The following is a 22,322-nucleotide window of genomic DNA, read 5'->3' as shown; positions in this document are numbered from 1 at the left end:
CTTTTCATTTTCCTAAAAAGAGTCACACTTGTATCTCTTACCAGATCATTTTCCCCTGCATGAATGATCACCCCCTCCGTAGACCCATAGCGTTCCTTCAGCCCCGCCAACATAGGCAGCAGCTGATCTCAGCGAAACCCCCTAAACCGGACCACCTTACCAATGCCACCTTGTAGCTGCAACCCAATTGCCTGCCAAAAACTCTTTTCTCCGCTTCCTTCCCTGCCAACTTAACAATAGAGTGGCCCACAATCCAAATCTGCGGCATCTCCCCCCGGCCTCTGAGCAGCATCTGAAAAAGAAATTGCAATATCACTTTCAAATCACAACCACCCCCCCAAATTCGACACTCCTGTACTCCCCAAAACCTTATTTCAAACGGCACCTTTACCCAAGTCCCTGACGTACCCTTTGTATTTCCCAGACTTCCACCGTCCCAATATTTTCACCTTATCCTCCAATAAGCTCAATCTACTACCTTCAGATGCTGCGCCCATCCTAAATGAATGAGTTCCAAACTCCTCCGCCTTTTCCCCTACCGCTACCAACACCTTCCATAGCACCCCCAAAACGTGCGCTGCTGATACTGCTGCCCCATCCTCATGCTGAAAAACCAAACCTGTCCTTCCCCCACATAGCTCCTTCCTCGCCAAACTTGTCCGCACCAGGCACAAATCCTTGCTCCCCCAACCCAGCAAAACCAAAGAGCCTTTTCCATTTTGATCCGTCTTAGACCTCTTAATCCTGATGCCCAGCCCTAACTCCGTAAAATAAACATCTTCCCAACGCAATCCACTTACCCCACTCTTTCCTCCCACCAGCTCAGAAACCCTAAAGGCCCCAAAGAACAGCCATATAAAGCAAGTTGCAAACAACTCTCCTTCCTAAGCGGACCAGCAACCTCCCCCCCCCCCACAGCCCGACACAACCTGGTTAGTAGGTCCGCCGATACCGGTCTCCTCTTGTCCTTCTCCCTCCTACTCTCCCTTGCCCATCCTTCTAACATCCTGCTCGCCATTTCCCCACCGCTCGGCTGAAAACCCCAAAACCATTTCCCATAGAAAGCGATCCCTGCCATCTTCCCCGTTATAGTTGCCTTAGACCAACCCTTATCCATGCACCACAAGAGGAAGTTAGTGACATCATCCCTTCTCCGCTCTTCTGCATCCCCCTACCCTTCCAACTACGAGCTCCCCCTTTTATGAAATCCTCCCATGCTCTCCTGTATTCCTCCCTAGATGCAGGGGTAAGCGAACCCTCCACCAAGGAAAGCACTCTCAGCTTCCTATCTTCCACAGCTCCTCCGAAATCCGCTGCCCCTCCTGTTCTGCTCCTGGAGCCAATCCACGGAATCTCTGCCATTGAAAACGAGATAATGCATCAGCGATGCCATTATCCTTCCCCGGCACACGTGTTGCCTTAAACACCACATTCCATTCCATGCAACACAGAACAAACTCTCTCATAAGTCTCGCCACCCTCTGATCCCTTGCCGACTGCCGGTTCACTACATGAACTGCGCATTCGTTGTCAATGTTGAAATTCACTTTCCTGTTCTGCAACTCCTTCCCCCACAACTCCATTGCAACCAACAAAGGAAAACATTCTAGAAATGCTATGCTCCTCCCTTCCTTCAACCAACGCAATGGCCACTTCATTTTCCTCCCCAAAACACTCCAAACCCTCCCGCACCTGCTGCATCTGAAAATATCTGCACTTTTCATGACACTGGACCCCTTTGCAACCACATGGACGCCCCGTTAAAACTCTCCAGAAAATGCAGCCAAATCCTACTGTCTTCCCGAACTGCACCTGATACCCTTACCCGATGATATGGGCACTTTGCTCCCGCCATAGACCGCACCATGTTTCTACAAAAAGTCTGCCTTGGGGCCACCACCTTGCATGCAAAATTCAAATGCCCCACCAGTTTCTGCATTTCCACTAGAGTCATCTTCCGAGCCCCCACCGCTTTCTCCAGCAATCCTACCAGTTTGCTCACCTTGTCATGCTGCAAGCGTGAGGTCATGCCCAATCAGTCTAATTCAATCCCTAAAAAGGTTAACACCACCGCCGGTCCCTCCATTTTGTCTTCTGCCAAAGGCACCCCAACTCTCCCATCAGGTCCTGAAACATCTTCAGCATCTCCCTGCACTCCCTCTCTCTGTCTGCCCCACTAATGAACAGGAAATCATCTAGTCAATGCCGTACCCCTTCCAAACCAGAACTATATGAGAAAACCCACTGCAAAAAGGAACTTAAACTGTTACGAAGCTGCACCCAGCCTTCTTAGGTTGACATGCTAGGTTTATTACAGCTTCTCAGGACACCTCACAAGCAGTTACATAGTCGTTAAGTAAGTTACATTAATAGGACAGAAACACTGGCAGCCCATCACCCAGGCTGCTGGCTGACTACCTGCCGAACATAGAACCTTCCCTCAAGCATTCCGACACTCAGACACAAACACTCCACATGACATCACAACATTCCTTCTGCATTCCCACTACCAAGCTAAGCCAGACACAACACATCTCCTCCCCTTACATTGGCACATTGCACAGAGCAACAATACATAACGCATACACAACACACCTCCCCCCTTCCGACAACAACACAGACATTACACAACACACCTCCATACACTTCAAAATCATTCACACTGACTCACATTATCAGGGCAAGCACACAACATATGCTCTGACACTCAAACACTCACCTCATACCCGATGCGCTGGCCAGGCATACCAGGACCAACAACTAATGTCACTGTCGCACTCCGGACCCTGATGGGGTGAAAGGAGTCATAGAAGGACACACAGTACAGCTAAACACAGCCGCATGTGCACAACGAATAGAACAATACATTATTTGTGGTAAATAAACCACAAAGTCGGGGGAATACGTGACCATGCAATGCCTACTACCACAGGCACGCCTAAACCAACCAAATCCAGGGCCGCTACCACCTGTACACACATACCCCTAACCATGGTGACTTATACTGCAGTCACAACCCTACACCTACTGGGGGCGCTACCACCCAGATACCAAACCATTCACCTCGGATGACTGACCACAGTCAAGCTCCAACACTTGGCAGCACTACCACCTCACACAGCCATACGTGGGATAACCATGCATAACTCATTACAGTCATGCCCCGACATATACGGTGGCGCTACCACCATAAATCCACGTGCACTGTTTAACCCTGCGCGACTCATCACAATCACGCCCATACTGTACTGGAGGCGCTACCCCCAAACACCACATAATGTGGCACTACATCCCAAATGCCCTAGTGTATATCATTCCACACCCATACTCAAAATATTACTGAAGGCACTACCCCCAGAAATCACATTTGGAAGTCACAAACATGCTGACCTGGCATTCACACCATCAGCAAAACCATACTTATATATCACATATAAGCTCACCCAAAACCAAACACATGGGAGGCGCTACCCCTGCATTCACCAAACAATCATATCCACACCTATACAAGAAACAATTGAAGGCGCTATCCCCAATCTCACTAAATTCCCGGAGCCAATACAGATTTTCTATACTGTACACAATGCATCACAAACGAGATTATACAGTTCACACTGCATTGCTCTATACATTTGAAATTATGCATTTTTAAAAAAAAAACACCATATTTCATGAATTCCAAACCAATCCAATCCTAATAGCCAATGTCGCAACTTAGCGACCTAAACGCTGAAAATCCTCAAGAAGGTTAGTTCTAGACACTAATACAATACAATAAATGTCATGAGCACATTTCCATATCCAATCCTAAAAGTCCATGTCGCTATAAAGCGGCCTAAATGCTGAAAGTCCGCAAAAGGTTAATCCTAGTCTTCAAACATGACCCACACCACTCACAAATAATCATGATAAATCTATGCAGCAAACACCCATACCATTACCTGAAATAGCTAAACAGAAATGCATTTGCTTAAAACAAGACGTCAATGTCACCTCCTATGTATCTACAAATCCTCAAAGTGTAACCATCCACTCTTAAAAACCAAATATCAGTGGTGCAACACACAAGGATAATATCACAAAAGGATACTTAAGACCCTTCTCCTTGAATTCTTAGAAGATAACCCGTCACCATCTCAGTGGTCTCTCCATACGTTTTTAGACAACCAAACAGCACCTCGGCCCCCGCACCGTTCCTCCTTCGGTGGGGAGAATGATAGATCTCCAAGTCTGCGTTGCATTTACAATACATAGACTTATTCCCTCTCCATGCCGCTCAGAATGCATAAGTAGTACTCCAACGGGGCATCAAATACTTTCCCTTCTCTGGGTAGACCGCTACCTGAACGTCCCCCCACAGTACAACACAGTGCACACTCGACTTCTGTGTGCTGTACTATTCCTCAATGAACGTTACGCTGCGTCCTGAACACGCAGCCTCACGCCTATGGGTTCCTTACTCGGAAATCCCCATCATTTCTCACCCTTGACGCGATACAGCCACATTTTTTAAGCCTCCCGATTCTTGCAACTCCTGAAAGTTCGGCTTGTTTAAACCTCGCAAACAATAATTCCTGCATCTCCTGAGCATTCGGCTCATTCGTCAACTCCGTTCACTTCCATACTGACGTCACCATTCACTTGCCAGACACAGAGTAGTGAAGATCTCTGCTCACCCAACGGTCACTGTCTCTGGCATCTACTGACTCTGCTTTATGCGCCATGATCGCTTTACGCTTTACCAGTACAAAGGACACATCCCTTCACCCTGGCTTCATTTACTTTCATTTTCTTCATCATGGGGAGCTTTCCCTTGGTTTGCCTTGACCCTTGTGTTACCTACTGGGACATATGATTACACCTAATGGGACAGCTCTGCTCTTCCTTTATGGGCAAACCTCCCACTTTACATTGAAAGCAACTGCTTCCCACTTCACTTAACCGGGACAGCATCACTCTTCTCCCTATGGGCCAGCTCCTTTCCACATCCTATGCAGCATGACTTCTCATTTCATTACTGGGACACAGCTTCCCTTCATCTTCTGGCCCAGCTCCCTCTCCAGCCCCCGGGACTCAGCTTTCCCTCCAGATCATGAGCTGCTGGTCCCGCATGCTACAGGGTCTACGGGGTCTTTTTCCTCCCCCTTTGGTGCCCTGGGTGATGGGTCTTACTTGTATTGGGGGCAGTGTTGTCCTTCTTCTTGTCCTTTCCTTTCCTGCACCCCCCGCAGCAGGTTTCTTCAGCTTCCTACTTTTTCGTGTACTTGGGTTCTTCTTCTTTAAGACCGACTCGTCGCCAATGTTACAAAGCTTCACCCAGCCTTCTTAGGTTGACATGCTAGGTTTATTACAGCTTCTCAGGACACCTCACAAGCAGTTACATAGTTGTTAAGTAAGTTACATTAATAGGACCCAGGCTGCAGGCTGACTACCTTCCCAACATAGAACCTTCCCTCAAGCATTCCGACACTGAGAAACTAACACTCCACATGACATCACAACATTCCTTCTGCATTCCCACTACCAAGCTAAGCAAGACACAACAGAAACGCTCGAACAAGGCGTAAGAAATTGTGCACCCCATTGGCAAAGCTTTGTCAATGTAGATGCGGTCCTCAAATTGCATTCCCAGCAGCCAAAATCCTCCGGGTGCACTGGCAACAACCTGAAAGCCGCCTTAATGTCACACTTGGCCATGAAGGCCCCACACCGGGCTTTCCTTACCAAACCCACCGCCTGATCCACACTTGCATATACAACCCCACACTCTTTCGGAGCAATAAAATCGTTGACAGACATGCCCTCAGGCCATGACAAGTGGTGTATCAATCTAAATTCCCCCGAAACCTTCTTGGGTACAACACCCAGTGGTGATACCACTAAATCTCCTGGCAGATCATCAAATGGCCGTACCACCCTCCCCACCGCTATCTCCTTGCCCAATTTCTTCCTCACCACCTCCACATTTTTGTTGGCTGACTTCAAATTCTCCACCCAACGATGCACCCGTGGCCCCTGGTAACCCAGCCTGAAACCATGACGAAAACCATCTCCCAAAATCTCAGCCCCCTCCTTGTCCAGATAAAATTCCAACCACTTCTCCAACACCTCCAATTTAATTGGAGTAAAAGCCTTTCCCCACAACCCCTCTGCCGGATCCTCTCCCCCTCCCCCTGTCTCCTTGTTGCAAACACTGCTTGTCTGAACCTACACACATTCCTTGTACAGCTGTCCTTATTAAATGGCCAGCATGCCGCTAAGGGTTGCCCCCTGCCTCCTCTCCCCACCCCTTGTGGGCGGGGCGACCAAGAAAGGGCCGGAAAGGCACAGGCAAACAACTAGCAATATGCAATGTCGGGGCAGGCCTCGTCGGTGCTATCCACTGCAGCCAGAGATCCATATCTATTTCACCCCAGACCGCCTGGCTGTCCTCTGCCATCCTTGCCCCAAGCTCTTCATCGTAACGCACCCGCGCAAAGCCCCCAAAACTTGTAAATGCCTTTCTAATCACATCCATGTACTTTAGCAGAGCCACACATCTCTCTGGAAATTTCTCGCAGTAGACACTCGCGTAGATAATAAATGCTGACGTCCAATTTTCGATTGTCACCGGTACCCTTGGGCGTGAGGCCAGCTCCCTATCTTCCTTAGAACCCTCTTGCTCTCACTTCCCTATGAAACATCCACAAATTCCCCTGCCTGTATCTTATCCTTAGTTGTTGTCATCAAATGTGCTCCCAAAGGTTTCGTGATGCCCATGTTTGGTAGCTTTTTCTCCTTGCCCTTCACCTATACCTCTTTTTCTTTTGAGACCTGTACCTCGAGTGCCAATGGCTCAATCACCTTGTCTGTCTGTACCTCCACCGAGCAATTTTCCCTTTCTCCAACCAAGGCTTCAATAGCCTGTACCCCAATCTCTCTCCTCACCCCTTGCCATCCTGACCCTTCCCTTCTTGCCCCCGTTCTCATGTCCCCCCTCTGTCATGCAGTTGACCAGTCCCCTTCCTGCTCACCTCTTTCTGCCCTGCCATCGCCCGTCTGCAGCCTGGCCTCCACTCCGATGCTCCTCGTCTCTTTCCTTAATGGGCTCCTGCTGCAGGGACAAAACATGTCAGCAGTCTCCCCCAGCCAGTTTCCCTCCACCTCTTGCCCCCAAACTCCTTTCTCCTGTCTTTCCCCATCCCACCTAAGGCCCCTTCTCGCCCTCTCCCTTACCGCCCTATATCCTTCATCCTCCCACTGCCCCACATATTCTTCCATCCCTTCATCATCATCCATGAAATACCATTGCTGCTGCAAGCACATACTCGGGCCGAGTAGATCCTCCTCTTGTGAGCCCGGGGTGTGCACCCTGCCACTCCTTCAGCATCTTCTTGGCGGGGCCACAGAAACCCCACCCTGGTCCTCTTCTATCGGGCGAGGTGTTCTCTCCTCCACCCTGTGGTCTTCCTCGCTAGGCGTCGTGCTGTGCCCTCTAGACTGCCCTGACGCAGTTTGAAGAAGGGCCGTTCCTAAACCCTCTCCATATTCATCCTCTGCAACAGCAGGGGCTGCTCTGTGCCCTCCGCCCGAAATCCTCCTATCCGGGGGGGGCATTCCGCGCCCCTCCCTAACATCACTAATTGCTGGGGACCGCTCTCTCCTCCTCCCACCTGCACTCTTCTGCAGGTATTTCCCACCCCTGTCCCTCTGCCATGTCACGTGTCTCTGTACCCCATAACCTCCACCTTCATGCCCTACCCGACCTACACCTTCATCCACCTGTTCATTATCCCCCAAACCTCTTTCTGGCCCCTCTCCAAACTGCACTCCCCCCTAGACGCTCTCCTGTCAATCACCCTCCTCATCTTCCCACCACTGGATTCCCAGACCTCCCCTCTGTCTGCCGTTGGGCTACAAGCCACCACTTCCGCGAGCGCCCCATCTGTCACTGCTCTCCGTTGCGGCCTTCCTCCTCCGTCCTCCCCTTCACCCGTAACCTCATCCACAGCCCCCTCAAGCTGGGCTTTGGATGCCCTGCTAATGATCTCCAATGCTTCCCTAAGGGCCTTGGCATCCCTAAGGGCCTTGGCATCCCCTCTTCTTGGCCCCCTGTCCCACCATGGCGAACCCATATTAATATAGCAGGGTGCCAAAATATGCCCCTTGCTGCTCTACCCTAAAAGCACTAGCCCCCGAGCCAAAACCTACCCGTGGACAATAAGCGTGCGGGACAGGGGGTACCAACAACAGGTATACACCAGATACAAAAAAGATAATCAAAAATCTACTGGGGAATATATATAAACTTATATATTCCTAATATTATAATAAAGTATTACCCTTTTTTTTTATATAACCACACCTAACTGGAAATTTCCCAAAAAACAAATTGCCCCTTAGCACGAACTACCCCCACAAAATCTGTAATTCTGAGACCTAAAACACAGGGGTGCCCCTGTTCCCCACAACACCTTAACAAGAAACACTGCTGCCCCCCTGGCAGCGCACTGAAAGCACGCACTGCCGTGACCCTTAATGCAGGCTGCCGTTCCCTGGACAGGCACTGCGATACAGACGCGGGCCCTTTAACAAAATAGTCCTGCCCCCACACAGTGCGGATGCCTGGAGACAGGCAGCGGGGCCCGCGCGATGCAAACCGATACTCCTGCTGCCGCTAAAGCCCTCGTCCACCCAGCTCGCACACCCAGAGGAAGCATGCTGAACAAATGGGGAACCGACGCACGCCCCTGGGAGAACGCAGCCCTAACACGACAAAACAAACCCCAGATCTGGCCACCCGCTGCCCGACCGAAGAAACCCAACGTGGTTGAGACCAGAAGCGGTAAGGGGGGTACCTTATGTACGGTACCCTCGACTATACAAACAAACAAAATATTCTATTTTAATATTTTTTTTACTTTTTTTTATAACTAACTAACTACCTGCCCGTCCCGCTAAACCCTTCTAAAACTAAACTCCTCACCTCCGCCACACAACTAACCGGCCCTGACGCAGGGAAGGCTCAATAGCAGGCAACCTGGACTGATGACAAACGCATGTCCTAACCGCCGCCTGCTCCAGTACCTTCCCCGCCCCCTTAAATACCCCTAGGGCGTTCTAGACATGGGCCAGCTTGCTGGCCTGTGCAGCGCCAAAAATCACACTGGGGGGAAACGATTCACGTTCCCCCCGGTCACCCCCTTATCCACTTGGTCATAAACATAACTGAAGGGTAGCTTTGGTGATACGATTGCAACATCGCTTCAGAGTCAGTTAAACCTCGCTGGGGTGCAACATTAACAAGCTGCTGTGAGGATGGTTGCACAAGCATTGAGATTGGTGTGTGTTATAGGAATAAGAGTTGCTGCTAACATGGCTGCACTACTGTGTGAGTATGAGCCTTTGGCTGAATTAGCAGTTGGACTGAGATTGTGCATTTCGGGACTCCGCAAGTCCAGACTTGGGCAGTGGTATCTACAATAAATATTCACAAGGGTTCTTGTTTATCCATCTCAAGATGGCCACTGTCTTGTAGCTACATTGAGCTTTGGAGCAGTGAGTCCGAGGGTCACAGGACCTTCTCGCGCGCTAATGCAGTACTTCTATGCAGGACGAGCGCTGCATTTCTATTGAATGGGAAAGGGGGTCTGTGCTGCTGCCACACGTTTGTTTTTGACTTCGGCTCCTCTCGGTATGAAGTTATCTCATACAAGTAAGGGAGGTTTTTGAGAGTTGGAACATGGCTGGCACGACATCTGGGGACTATTATTCAGCGTGGGTCACTTAATGTTGTCAATGATTTTTCTTACAGACGCCAGCAAAGTATTGGACTTGCTCCGTGGGCCTTTGGCTGGAGCATTGTACGCTGTGCAGATTGACAATGGGATGATCTGACAGAGGTGGGTGGAGCATCTATGGGGCAGAGGCCTGTGTCATTTATAGAAGTAATGTTTTGAAGTCATTCAGTTTAGTTCACTGTTTCCCGTTTAGGTTGTACAGTGGCCACCTCTACATTTTGGTTGAGGACAGGAGAGATGACCCCTAAACTAATGGAATACGTATTTTGTTGGCTCTGAGGAAGGTGACGCACTCTGAATTCACTGATACCGGTCGACCCGTACCCCGGATATCCTTTTGACTAATGCAATAGGGATTCCATATAAAGTTCTTTTTGGTTTTATGGGCATTGTCACTGATGGTCTTACAGAAATTGATGTATGAGTCTAGGACATAATACACCCATGCGAACTCGAGGGATGTGTAAAATAAAGCACCTAAAATCCTCCCTGTCTCCCCAAAATATCTGGCATGTTGGCCCAGCGACAAATAGCCCTCTGATTTTAATTTTTCATTTTGTGTTTTCATCCTTTTGCCATTTTTGCTGCTTATGTTAAACATGTTTTTGCTTGCTGCTACTGTGGGGGTCTACGCTAGAGGAGACGAGCACTGTGGGTGAATTTGGAGACAGTACTCCGGATAACACTCATGAATTAGGCTCATCTGATTCAGTCCTGAGTTTAATGGAGGGATGTATTTCACTCCTGCTATCCCTGTTAGTTAGGCGGCACAACACCACTCCCTAGGGTTATTTCTTTCCCCAGGGAGAGTTGAGTTCTTCTTTTAGGGACCGTGCCATTTTAGTTTGTTTCTGGATTGAATCCAAGTATAGAAGTATTATGGTCTTGTGTCCCCTGTGTGCGCTTCAGTGTAGGTCTTTGGTGATGAAGACGTAGGTCGGGCATGGCTTGGAAGCATGGAGTGAGGACGCATCTCCCTTGAGCTCCTGCCCGATCCTGCCATAGATCCTTCGGATAACGAGGCCAGATCCACGCCAATTCGGTTAAGTGTCTGCTATCCTGCAGTAACCGATCCTGCACCTCCTGACACCAAGTCCAATGTAATCGGTGCCGGCATCCACATAAACAAAGCCTTTGAAATCGGACCCGCCGGGGACCAAAGATGGCAGCCGTGGCAGCGCTGTAGCCCCGACGAGGAGGGGCTGTACGCAGAGTGAAGCTCTGTCTTGAGGCTTGTGGCATGGGACACTGCCCAGGCCCTCGGCGCCCTCCACTTGGCGCCTTCTTGGCACCCCCACCGCCGTGAGGCAGCACCCACGTGGCCTCGGCCGGTGCCGGGCGTCGCGCGTCTGGTGGTGTGAGGAACCAGCGGAGACCCTGTGCCCCCCTCCCCCTGAAGTGCACAGCTCGATTCCCCCTTGCCAGCTGTGCACACTGGGTGGGTGTCAGGCTGCGTGCGGAGGGGAGCGGACCGGCGGGCTTGGAACCTCCTGTGCCCCCCCGCGAGAGGAGCGAGGACAGTGGATACACCAAAACTCCAGGTGCCCGCCCCATAGACTTAAGCCCCTGGCGGCCCTCCCATGGGACCTGCGAGACACAGGCGAACGCCCAGCACTCCAGCTGGACCTGGAGGACGCACCAACACAGAGCGGACATCCCGCTCCTACGGTCTGAGAGGGGGGCCGTCCTCTGTGGACAGAGGGTGCATGGGAGGCCGCCGGATCACCCCGGCGCACGGCTACACCACCCGCCTGGAAACCAGGCAGCCCCCACCTGTGGATCAATACAGCAGGGACCGGGGAACCCTCAGGACTTAGGGGGTCGTCACCGTGAGGGGCAGCATGCGTACACGGGCAGGGAGAGACTATCCCTGGAGAGAGGGGCGAGGTGAGGCCCGTGCCCTGCCTTGCATAGCATCCGGCACCCAGGAGAAGACCCCCATTGGAGTACATACAGATGAGGAGCTCCATCCACCATCCCAGTGCCATCAAGTAGCACTGTGACCCACAAACACTGACCACCAGCGATCACAAAGTACCCCAAAGCTCCTGACCTACTGAACACTATCCAGTATCTTGCAGACGGGGCCATGCAACCCTGATTCCCGCACAAACGCTGCAGTGCGAGATACCATCGAACCCGGGCACCCCAGACCCTGGCCTTCAGCGACGACTCCAAGGGGTTTCAAGGCCTGTTTTACGGGCGCCCATGCACCTACGCAACAGCTATTGCCCCCTACGCAGCACCACCAAGCCAGAGTTGCCACATTGGAACATTCACAATAAAGATAACGCAGAACTTTGTTAATAGCTGTTCCACGTGCTGGAAGCCCCCCGCCCCAAATTCCACAATCATCCAGGCCCGAGGGGGAAAAGACCAGCATCCTGTCACGTACTATTCTCAGGGCCTTACAGGGGGCCCCCACCAGAGCGCCCAAAAGCGAAAGAAATAGACCACAGACCCAGGCCTCCCAGGGGAGATCCCACTCTTGCCTTCTTTCATCGCATAAGAGCTGCCAAACAACATCAGGGAACTGGATCTTCCCATCGCAGCCCGGTGATAATCTTGTGGGCATAAACAATTCCTAACCCCCACCAAGACAGGCCTGCCCACAAGCCCTTGAACCACCAGCACTCAATAGTGACCCCAGGGGCACCCTTGGACCCGCCACATCTGAGATCACAACCACATACAACGGCACACACCCTCCTGTAGTGGAGAGACTGAGGACGGGGCCGCTGCGACAACAATCAGAGGAATAGGGAGCTGTGATACAGCTGAGGATCGGGGTCCGGCGAGTGCCACGGCTCGCCGGCTGCCCCCCCGCTCCGTACTTTACAATCATCGGGTCTCACTCCCCCGGCGCACACAGGGGGTTACCCTAGAGCGACTGTCTGTGACCCGTGTTTGGCACCCGGACCCCTGATCAAATCCTAGGGAACACCCGGCACTGCTTCATCCTCCAGGCGGGCCTGCACACCACAAACAGCCATGCCAAATTCCAAAGGCAAAACCAAAAACACCATGGAGTCATTCAGTGCGGGTAAGCCCAAAGAACCGGACCAGCAGGCCAAGAGGCCCAGCACGGGACCCACAACATCCAGCGAGAATGATAAGGACAATCAGATACTAGAGGCCATCAACAGGCTGCTCTCCTTTATAGACAAAAAAATTGGGGAGGTTAAGGCAGACATGATGCTGATGCGCCAAGATCTGCGCAACCTTTCAGACCGCGTGACCACCATGGAGACTGTGCAAAAGGAATCAATGAAGATCCTTAAAGACATGCAAGGTAGAGTCAAGAACTCGAGGAACGTAACAAGTTCCTAGAGAGAGGGCCGAAGACGCCGAAGGGCGTTCCAGATGAAATAATGTGCACCTACCCGAAATTCCCAAAGGAATGGAGGGCCCCAACCCTACCAACTTCAAAGAGACAACAAGAAATAGGCGCCGCCCGCCTCTCGCAAGGCTTCGCGGTCGAGCAAGCACATAGATCCTTACAGAAGAAACCACCGCCTGGCTCCCATCCACGTGCAATGATAGTCAGAATCCTTAGATTCCAAGACAGGGCGGCGGTTCTACATTTCTCGCGTGAGGGGGGGAAATCAACAGAGGCAACGCCAGGATTGCCATCTACCCGGACTACACACCCCTAGTACAAAGGGCGAGGAACTCTTTCATCCCAATCAAGGCCAGACTACGCCAGCTGAACATTAAGTACATGCTGATGTATCCCTCGAGGCTTAAGATAATATATAAAGGCAGAGCAATTTTCCTGGAATCGCCGGCGGCAACCATGTGGCTTGAACATAACAACTTGGCGGATGGGGCGGAGGCGGCACCATGACCTCCGCCCCAAACCCACAAGGCAGGATTACCTGACGACAAATAAAAGGCATAGACCAAACCACTGAATGCACAATAAAGGCAGGAAGGAGCCTGCCCACCTAAACGACCCACAGCACCCCTCCACGAATGAATCCGCATCAACATGTTGTTGATGCATTACATCCGCTCACGATGACCTGGAAGGGCCCTGACAGAGCAGGGGCACCCGAACAACGCAGAATCTGGCCTACTGATGGGCGCAGTTGGTCCAGTTGGACAAGTTTGGCTTGTTTTACTTTTTTTTGTTTTTGGTTGAAAGGTCCCACAGTCCTCAACATGATCAGATTACAGAGTCGGAAGGCGCATTACAAAAGGCCAAAGGGCCAATCCTATAAATATGATGGCTGATATTAGGGTGTTGACATGGAATGTCAGAGGGATTGGCACCTACATGCGAAGGAACAGGATAAAATCCTTCCTGAGAAGAAAACACATCTCTATCGCGATGCTTCAAGAAACGCACCTTGTCGCCGAAATAGACTCTCGGATTCCGAGCTGGTGGGGGGGGGACAAGGCTTCGGAGCAACTTACTCCAAGTACGCTCGATGAGTGCACACATGGATAAGCAGGACTGTACCCTTCAGACTCTTGTCTAAAGAGGTGGACCCCGGTGGCAGATACCTCATACTTCGAGGAAGTTTCGAACAATGTGAAGTTTGCCTAATCAATGCATACCTCCCCAACTGCGGCACTGCGGCTACCTAGCCAAACCACAACGGAAGCTAGCTCCTTATAGAGAAAGCTTTTTCATATTGGGCGGCGACTTCAACTGCCTTCAAGATCCTACCCTTGACTGATCCATCCCTCCGACGCAACCGACCAATCAACCTTCCTCCAACTTACGTAAAGTCATACAAGACCTGGACCTGTCGGAAGTGTGGAGGGATTTGCACCCTGAGGTAGGGAATTTTCATATTACTCAACCCCACACGAGGTATACACTTGTATACACTACCTACTAATAGACAAAGTGCACCTCCACCAAATAGACTCTGCCTCCTATCTCGGCAGAACCATATCTGACCACTCTCTGCTCCTTATGGCATGGAAACCAAGGGGTCCTAGACAACCCATACCGATGTGGCGGATGCCAGCGGCTGCCCTGACCGACGCGGCATTCACGAAGGGGCCCCGCGACAAGATAACGGAATACATGGACAACAACGTAGGAAGTGTGGACAGATGGAGCACCATCTGGGAAGCCCTGAAGGTGGTAGTGAGAGGAGAGGTCATAGCCGGGGACGGCGGGATCTGGAAAACACTTAAGAAAGAACTGGAAAGCTGTGAGGAGAAAATCAAACGACTGGAGGCCATGACCACTAGGTCTAAGGAACTCGAAGCAGAAATGTCCACTACAAGAAAAGAATGTCAAGAAGCCTGGGCTAGATTGGCGAAATTCGACTACATCGCAAAAACCATCAGGGCTCAGTCGGAGGGGGATAAGCTAGGCAGGCTACTTTCGTGGCTTTGTAAAAAAGAGAACCCAGAACTCCCAATCCTCGAAATCAAAGCACCGTACATACAACGCAAACAGGGATTAATGAGTCATTTAGAAGCTTCTATTCCCATCTACACAGCCATGACTCCATCGTACCCCAGGTCAATAGCTACGAAACGCTGGAAGAAATAGGCCTCCCCACATTGGAGGAAGCCCAGCGAGACACATTAAACCAAGAGCTAACAGTCGAGGACATTCAGGAGGCTATCAAATCTCTGTCTACCTGTAAAACCCCTGGGAGCGATGGGCTACCCCCAGAGTTCTACAAATCATACACAGCCGAGTTAGCTCCAACTCTACATGAGGACTACAAGGAAGCCTTCGAGACTGAGAAATTACCAGGCAGAATGAATGAGACCTTGGTGATCCCCATACCCAAACCCAGGAAACCGACATCCAAGTGTGGTTCCTACAGGCCAATAGCCATCCTTAACTATGATATAAAAATTCTTACGACCACACTGGCCATCAGACCATCAAGAGTTATTGGGACCTTAGTACTCAGTGATCAAAATGGGTTTGCCCCGGGGCACAGCACTACAGCAAATTTACGCAGACTGCAGCATATTATAGCACAAACTACAGGCTCGCAGGAACCCTACACAGTAGTCTCCCTGGATGCCATTAAGGCGTTCAACTCCATTTACTGGGAGTGGCTCCAGGCTAACCTGAAACAATTTGGCCTGGACAAATACTTCATCCGTAGGGTTGAGATCCTCTACAAGGCACCGGTGGCCAGGGTTAAGACCGGGAGGATGGTGTCGGCGTCATGTGACATACAGAGAGGCACCAGGCAGGGATGTCCCCTTTCTCTGATGTTTTATATCCTTGGGCTGGAACCACTGGCAATATATATCAGAAAGCAATTTTTTGATGCAGGTATAAAAATTGGAGGCATATACCACGTGATCTCGCTATAGTCGGATGATGTCTTACTCTACCTAAGGGACCCCCACCTTAACATACCTACAATCCTGAAGGTACTACAAAACTTCGCAAGAGTATCAGGGATATCGTTGAACCCGGAGAAGTCTTGCATGTTTCCCCTAGCGGGACTGGTTGGGTCCATGAATACAGCACTCCCAGAAGTCGGAATAAGCTGTTAACCACACACATTTTGATACCTGGGTATCAACATTTGGCATACCCCCGAACAGACACACGGAGGCAACACCCTGGTGGCAGTAAAAGGCTCAGAAAGTCCACAAAGTTCTGGACCAGGCTCCCACTGTCAATGATGGGCCAAGTGGCCATCTCTAAAATGATAGTTCTACCGCGCTTCCTGTACTTCTTCAAAAACATTCACTACTACATCCCGGCCTCCTTTTTCCGACTTCTGGGCTCTCTGATGAAGGATCTGGTGTGGGGAAGCTCCAGACACAAGCTACCCCAGATACATTAACGTTACCATATAAAGTAGGTGGTGTTCAGCTTCTGGATTTTGAAAGGTACTTCTTGGCTGCCCAACTTACCTTCCTGGCCAAATGGCTAGCAGACGATCCCACCTCAGAGACCGACCTCCTAACCCAGCTAATAGCCCAGGTCCGACTGAAGGAGATCCTTTGGGTCCGATGGAAGCACTCAGTGAAAGCTCCCCTGCTTGTTCAACTGGGTCGTAAGATATGGGACAGAGCACTGAAGCTGCGGAGGACAGAAAATCCATACTCCCCAGAAACGCCAATGACCGCTGACATCTGCTCCAAAAAAGATGAACTAGCTCTCACGAGGCTGTGGGAAAGGCACGGCATCTACACCTGGGGGGATATGTACGATGAAAACACCTTCCGCGAGCTTGACTCCCTAGAAACCAATGAAGGACTCCCCAAAGGTCAATACCTCAGTTACTGGAAAATCAGAGAAGTGGCAAAACTAAAATGGACCGAATGGCTGAAGGAACCGGAAGCGAACCCGACCCTGACCATATTACATAACCTTGGAGATAGCTGGAAGCCCACCTCTGGGATATATGCCCTCCTCACAGACAGACGTAACCCCAGGAGCGACACCCTAAAGAATTCTTGGGAAACAGACCTGGGGATAAGCCTTACAGAACAGGAATGGGGGAGAATCCTACAATTTCCCAGAGAAGTATCAAGAAATGCGAGATTCAGATTAATCCAACTAAACGTCCTCCACAAAACATATATGACCCACAGTAGAATCACCAAATTCAGCAGACCCCTGCTCCCACTTTGCCCCCGATGCAACTCAGAAGACGCAGGAATGGTTCATATGTTCTGGAGCTGCCCAAAGATACAGCACCTTTGGGCCAGAATCGAACAAGTGTGTAGAGGAGCAGGCTTGACCACCTACGGGTGGACACCGAAGGAATGTCTGCTGGGATCCTACCCGAGGATAATCAAGTTTAGACACATCGTCAAATTCATAGACATGGCCTGTATACTGGCCAAAAGAGCAATCGCTAAGACTTGGAAAACTTTGTCCAGCCCACGCTATCCCAAATGGCTTAAGGATCTGGAACACTGGACAGAAGCGGAAACCATATTATGGGGGGAAGGGATAATTGAGATGAGGGAAGGCCCGGTCATGACCTATGAAGCCTGGAAATCTTTGATATGGGACATGTTTCACCCGTCCGATGACAGGCGCCCGTGAATGACAGCCAATTCCCCTACAAACCCTGGACACAGGTTTGGCATTAAATCTCATGAGACCCTGATATACACTGCCCGGGAGGCCCGACACCTCTCCGAACTGGTCTATGTATCTGCGCCACTCTCAGTCAGACTAGCTCCAAAAACAGACATGAGACTGTGATGACCTTAGTTGTTTGTTTAAGCTATGTTATTTGTGGTAAGTTTCCCCTTTCCTTCCCCATCTCCCCCTCCCCTTTTTCCACTGACAAATGTGATTTATAATATGACTATTTAATTTGTAATTTTCGTTTGAAAATCTCAATAAAAATACTTTAAAAATTGGTGATGAAGACGTTAATTGTGTGGTCAACAGGTTTCGCTGTTTGTTGTTGCATTAAAACATGCATGCCACCGTATCGAAATATATAGAGACTGGCCCAACCAACGTGGGCCAGTCTTGCCACGTAATAACACTTATGTTTGCTTTACTCTTGATGGCCATAAAAACATGCCATCTGATATCCTGTCATATCCCCTCCAACCTCCACTCCCCATCCCTGCAGCCTCCCCTTCCCTGTGCACAATAAGCAAAAGGCCCTCTCCCCGGCACACACAAATGCATTCATAGACATTAATTAATTAATTTCTTTCATTCGCACAAGCATTCATACATCTATTAATGTGTCCATTCAAGCATACACACATACATATAGACAAATGTTTCGAGATGTTCCTTGCCTGCAACCCTAAACCAGATGACGTCTTCCACGAAAGGCCCGCAGAATTAACAAGAACTGGGAAGCAGAGAGCTTCCTGGTTCCTGAGAGCATGTGCAGGGAAGCCAGATTGCCTTTGAAACACTGTGCAGGGAAGCCTAAATGTGCAAGGAGGCTTGGGATGTGTCTTCTAGGCACATTTAGGCCTGCAGTTCCCCATCATGCATCCCCAATGGGCCGTGCAAGGGTGGGAAAGCAAAACAACCTCAGCCTTGCATCAAATTGAGAATGCTTGCTGGGGAACTTAAACTGGCAATGGGAAAGTACGGCCCAGGGGCACTTGGGAGTGCTTTCCCTGGGCAGGCTATGGCTAATCCATAATGGGAACGGGCAGATCGGTCCTCTGTCACCCCTTATGGACAAGCCAACCCTGGGTTTCTTTAGTTGCTTTCAGCCATGGTATGGAATATTCCCAGCTCTTTAGGTTTAGTGACTGGCAGTATTATTTAACAGGTTTCTGGGGTTCAAATAGCATTGGGCTTTCTTGCAGAAGTTTGATATTGAGGCTGTTGTTGAGAAGGTCAGTGTAGATGGCAGAGTAGGTGAGAGGACAGAAAGCTATGCATAACAGTTCTGTGGTTTAGCTTACACCGTGAGGTCCAGCAGTGGCATGGCTCCTGCGATCGCAATACCAGGAGAGGAACAGAGAGCATCCGATGTGGGTGAGCATGTATGGAGGCAACTCTTTGTACTGTGTGGACGAAGGGCATGTTGTACCACCTAAGACACAGTTTGTTGGATTTCCGGAGCTCAGAGGGCACTGTGCCCTTGTGTCCTTGCATGCTCACCCCGGTTTGGCTTTGATGCTGTAGGACTCTTATCAGCTGTGGGACATTGTGGCTCTCACTTGTTCTCCCAACCAGCAGTTAATTTGCATCCTTTACTCTTAGCATTGAGAGCCCCATCAATCAGAGGCGTTGCTGGGGGAGGGGAGCTGAGGAGGCTCTAGCCCCGAGTCTTTTGGTTGTAGCCCCAGATAGAAGTACCGGGGGTACAACCAAAAAGGCTAGCTAGCCCAGAGTCCAGACAGTCTCATATTAGCGTAGCCCCAGATCTTTTCCAGACCTAGCAACACTCCTGCCATCTATGCAGCAGTTGAGAGTTCAGCCTGCTTATCCTGCAAAGACAAATGAGATGAGAACCAATCTTGGACTCTGGTGGGTAGGAACTGCAGTCTTCCAAAGCACCTTGCAATGCCATCGGGAGGTATTGAAAGACTTGCATGCTCCTTAGCAGGGCCAATACACTGAATCTACCAGTCAGGAGACTTTATCCAAATATCTACAAGTAAATGAAACGGGTCCTTCACATTTATGGGGAATTGGGCTGAGAGCAAGGGGAAAAAATCCCAATCACAGGGTTGAGTCCATTCAAACATGTTGGTGTCCACACTGGTTACATGTCTTTATAACGAATCGTTTTATAACAAATGCACATATAACAAAAATTATATAACGACAAAACATAGCAACATTTCTTTTCTTTTTTCAGTGGGTTTGGGGGAGTGGGGGTATGGGGGGGTCCCGTCACCAAACCCCCCCAAACCATTTCCCCACAAGATTTTACCCTTCACCCCACCCCCACATACATTGTCATTTTCATTATATAATTTTCATTATATATTCATTCTTTATTACATTTTCGTTATAAAGACTGTATATCGTCCACACTGTCAGTGCTGGTTGCCACATGCAACATTCACCGTTTTCTCCCCCCGCAAAAGGCCAAAATGAGAATTCACTGAAGACGTTCCAGTCACACTGACGTGTGACCCACACAAAGTCCATTTGAACAATGTTAGTCCCAACATCATCAACTCTGTATTTCAGAAATGCCACTGGCTGGCATGCCCTCTTTGCACACCTGCTGTGCACCTCCGGAAAAATGGTAGGAACTGACACCAACCAGAGTGGGTTCCTCCCAGAACCATTCCTCATTTACTACAACTACCTAGTGCTATCTCAAGCAGGAGGTACACGGAAAACCTCAGAATATGATGTTGCCTTTGAGTCCGTTATTAAGACTCACCTTTTTCTTGAGGCCTATATTCACCCAAGGACAAATGGGGTAAAACTGCTTCACCAGATAACGGGATTACAGGAAGGTGGCGACGATCAAAAGAGAAGCATGAAAAATATGTCACAATAACATAAGAAGATTAACAAGTGTCTTGGGAGGACAGCTCAGGGGCAACGTTCTTGCCTTGGAAGCAAGACGACATGGAGCAACACAGGTTCGATCCCCGGCTCTGCACTTAGAAATCTCGGGGTATTAAGCACGTTATAAATGACCTATCATATAACATCTTGCTGGTTAATTTAGTGTATGTTTAACACACACCTGAAACGATTGTATTCAAGATAGTTGTTACTTTGTGATGAATTTTCATAATTTAAGCACTATTGAAATACATACAAATAACTGTGCTTAAACCCAGGTGGCATTCTGACTTTTTAACTATTAATTATATATGGTTGTCCTTCTGGCATTAAAAAGTTACACGAAATATCCGAAGTGGTGCATTAGAAGGATCATTAAAGTGATATCGCTTTCTATGTAATCCTGGAACAGCTGGCTCATAAGAATATATCCACCACTCCAGACACTCACCTCTCCCACCGCTGTGCTCACTCTCTACTTTTCACCAACACACAATAGACCGCAACTATACCCCTCGATCAATTTCAGCCTAGTGGCTCACATACGAACATTACTCCATGAACACGTCAATATTCTACTAGAACGCAGCTATACACCACGAAATAATGGGCCTAGCTGCACACAATATACGTCCTACAAAGGCCTAATGCCGCCAGAATGCAGTCTCGGAAACCAATCACCTGACTGCACGCATTCAACTGATCTCTCACTACCACCGCACCTAATGTTAGGATGCAGCTTCCATCTGACAATTCACACTAGGTGCACCCAAGCACTCTATACTACCCTACTCTCTCGAGTGACCTGGACTACGGTCCTCAAGGGCGTTCAACCCACAAGCGCTTTGAGGTCATACCAATGATGGATATATAGAGTGCTATATAGATGCCAAATAACAATATGGTTAATTAGCAAGTTATCTGAGAACTTGCAATTACTATCTGCAAAGCAACACGTGCATGTCTATTATTGAAAGCATGTTCTAATGAAAGCCACATATGTTCCTTCTGTTAGCTTGGCTGCCAGCTGCCCGTGGCTCTCTCCACCTGGACAGTGCAGTGGGCGAGAGCGTCTCTCTCTCACCCCGCGTGCCCATGGACTCTGACATCAATGGAGTCATCTGGAGGCACATATCTTCTACAGAGATTCTGATTGCCATGTTCTTCAAGGGATCGCCAGCAACAATATACCAGTCGCCCTTCTTTGGAAGGGCTCGACTCTCGCCTAACTTCACCTTGGAAGTCGCCACGGTGGAACTGGGAGACAGTGGAACCTTCCAGGCACAGCTAGTGGACACCGAGGGACACATTGAGACTCGCACAGTTTCTCTGGCTGTCTATGGTAAGTGTTCTAACGTGGCGCTAAACGTGTGAACATGGTGCCAGAATTACTCTTGCAGTGCATTCAACTGTTACTGGGTTTTCTAGCAAAAAACAACGTAGAAGTTTAACGAATTACAAAAGTGTTAAAAGTTGCTTGTATAGAAGATGAAGTAACTTGCAGGAGAGCAAAGAGCGGTGCGATGTTAAGTTTAACAGAGTAGTATCCCATTTTTAATCTGCATACTACTGTTGCCTACTGACCAGTACAAATGGGCTTCCAGGAGACACTTGAAATGACTGGC

The 22,322-nt window shown here is 49.6% G+C and overlaps 1 protein-coding gene across 1 annotated transcript in view; it reads left to right on the top strand.

Annotated features, from left to right (window-relative positions):
- Positions 1-22,322, top strand: part of LOC138448413 (SLAM family member 8-like) — a 110,067-nt gene that overhangs the window by 6,505 nt on the left and 81,240 nt on the right. Inside the window, exon 2 of the mRNA XM_069604689.1 lies at positions 21,713-22,039. Within this exon, the coding sequence (XP_069460790.1) occupies positions 21,713-22,039 (327 nt within the window). The remainder of the gene's footprint in view (positions 1-21,712; positions 22,040-22,322) is intronic.

Source organism: Ambystoma mexicanum, chromosome 1p (assembly GCF_040938575.1).
Source record: "Ambystoma mexicanum isolate Mex_15411 chromosome 1p, UKY_AmexF1_1, whole genome shotgun sequence".
NCBI lineage: Eukaryota > Metazoa > Chordata > Amphibia > Caudata > Ambystomatidae > Ambystoma > Ambystoma mexicanum.
Note: the sequence above shows the minus strand (reverse complement) of the source record. Positions and strands in the feature narration are given on the sequence as shown.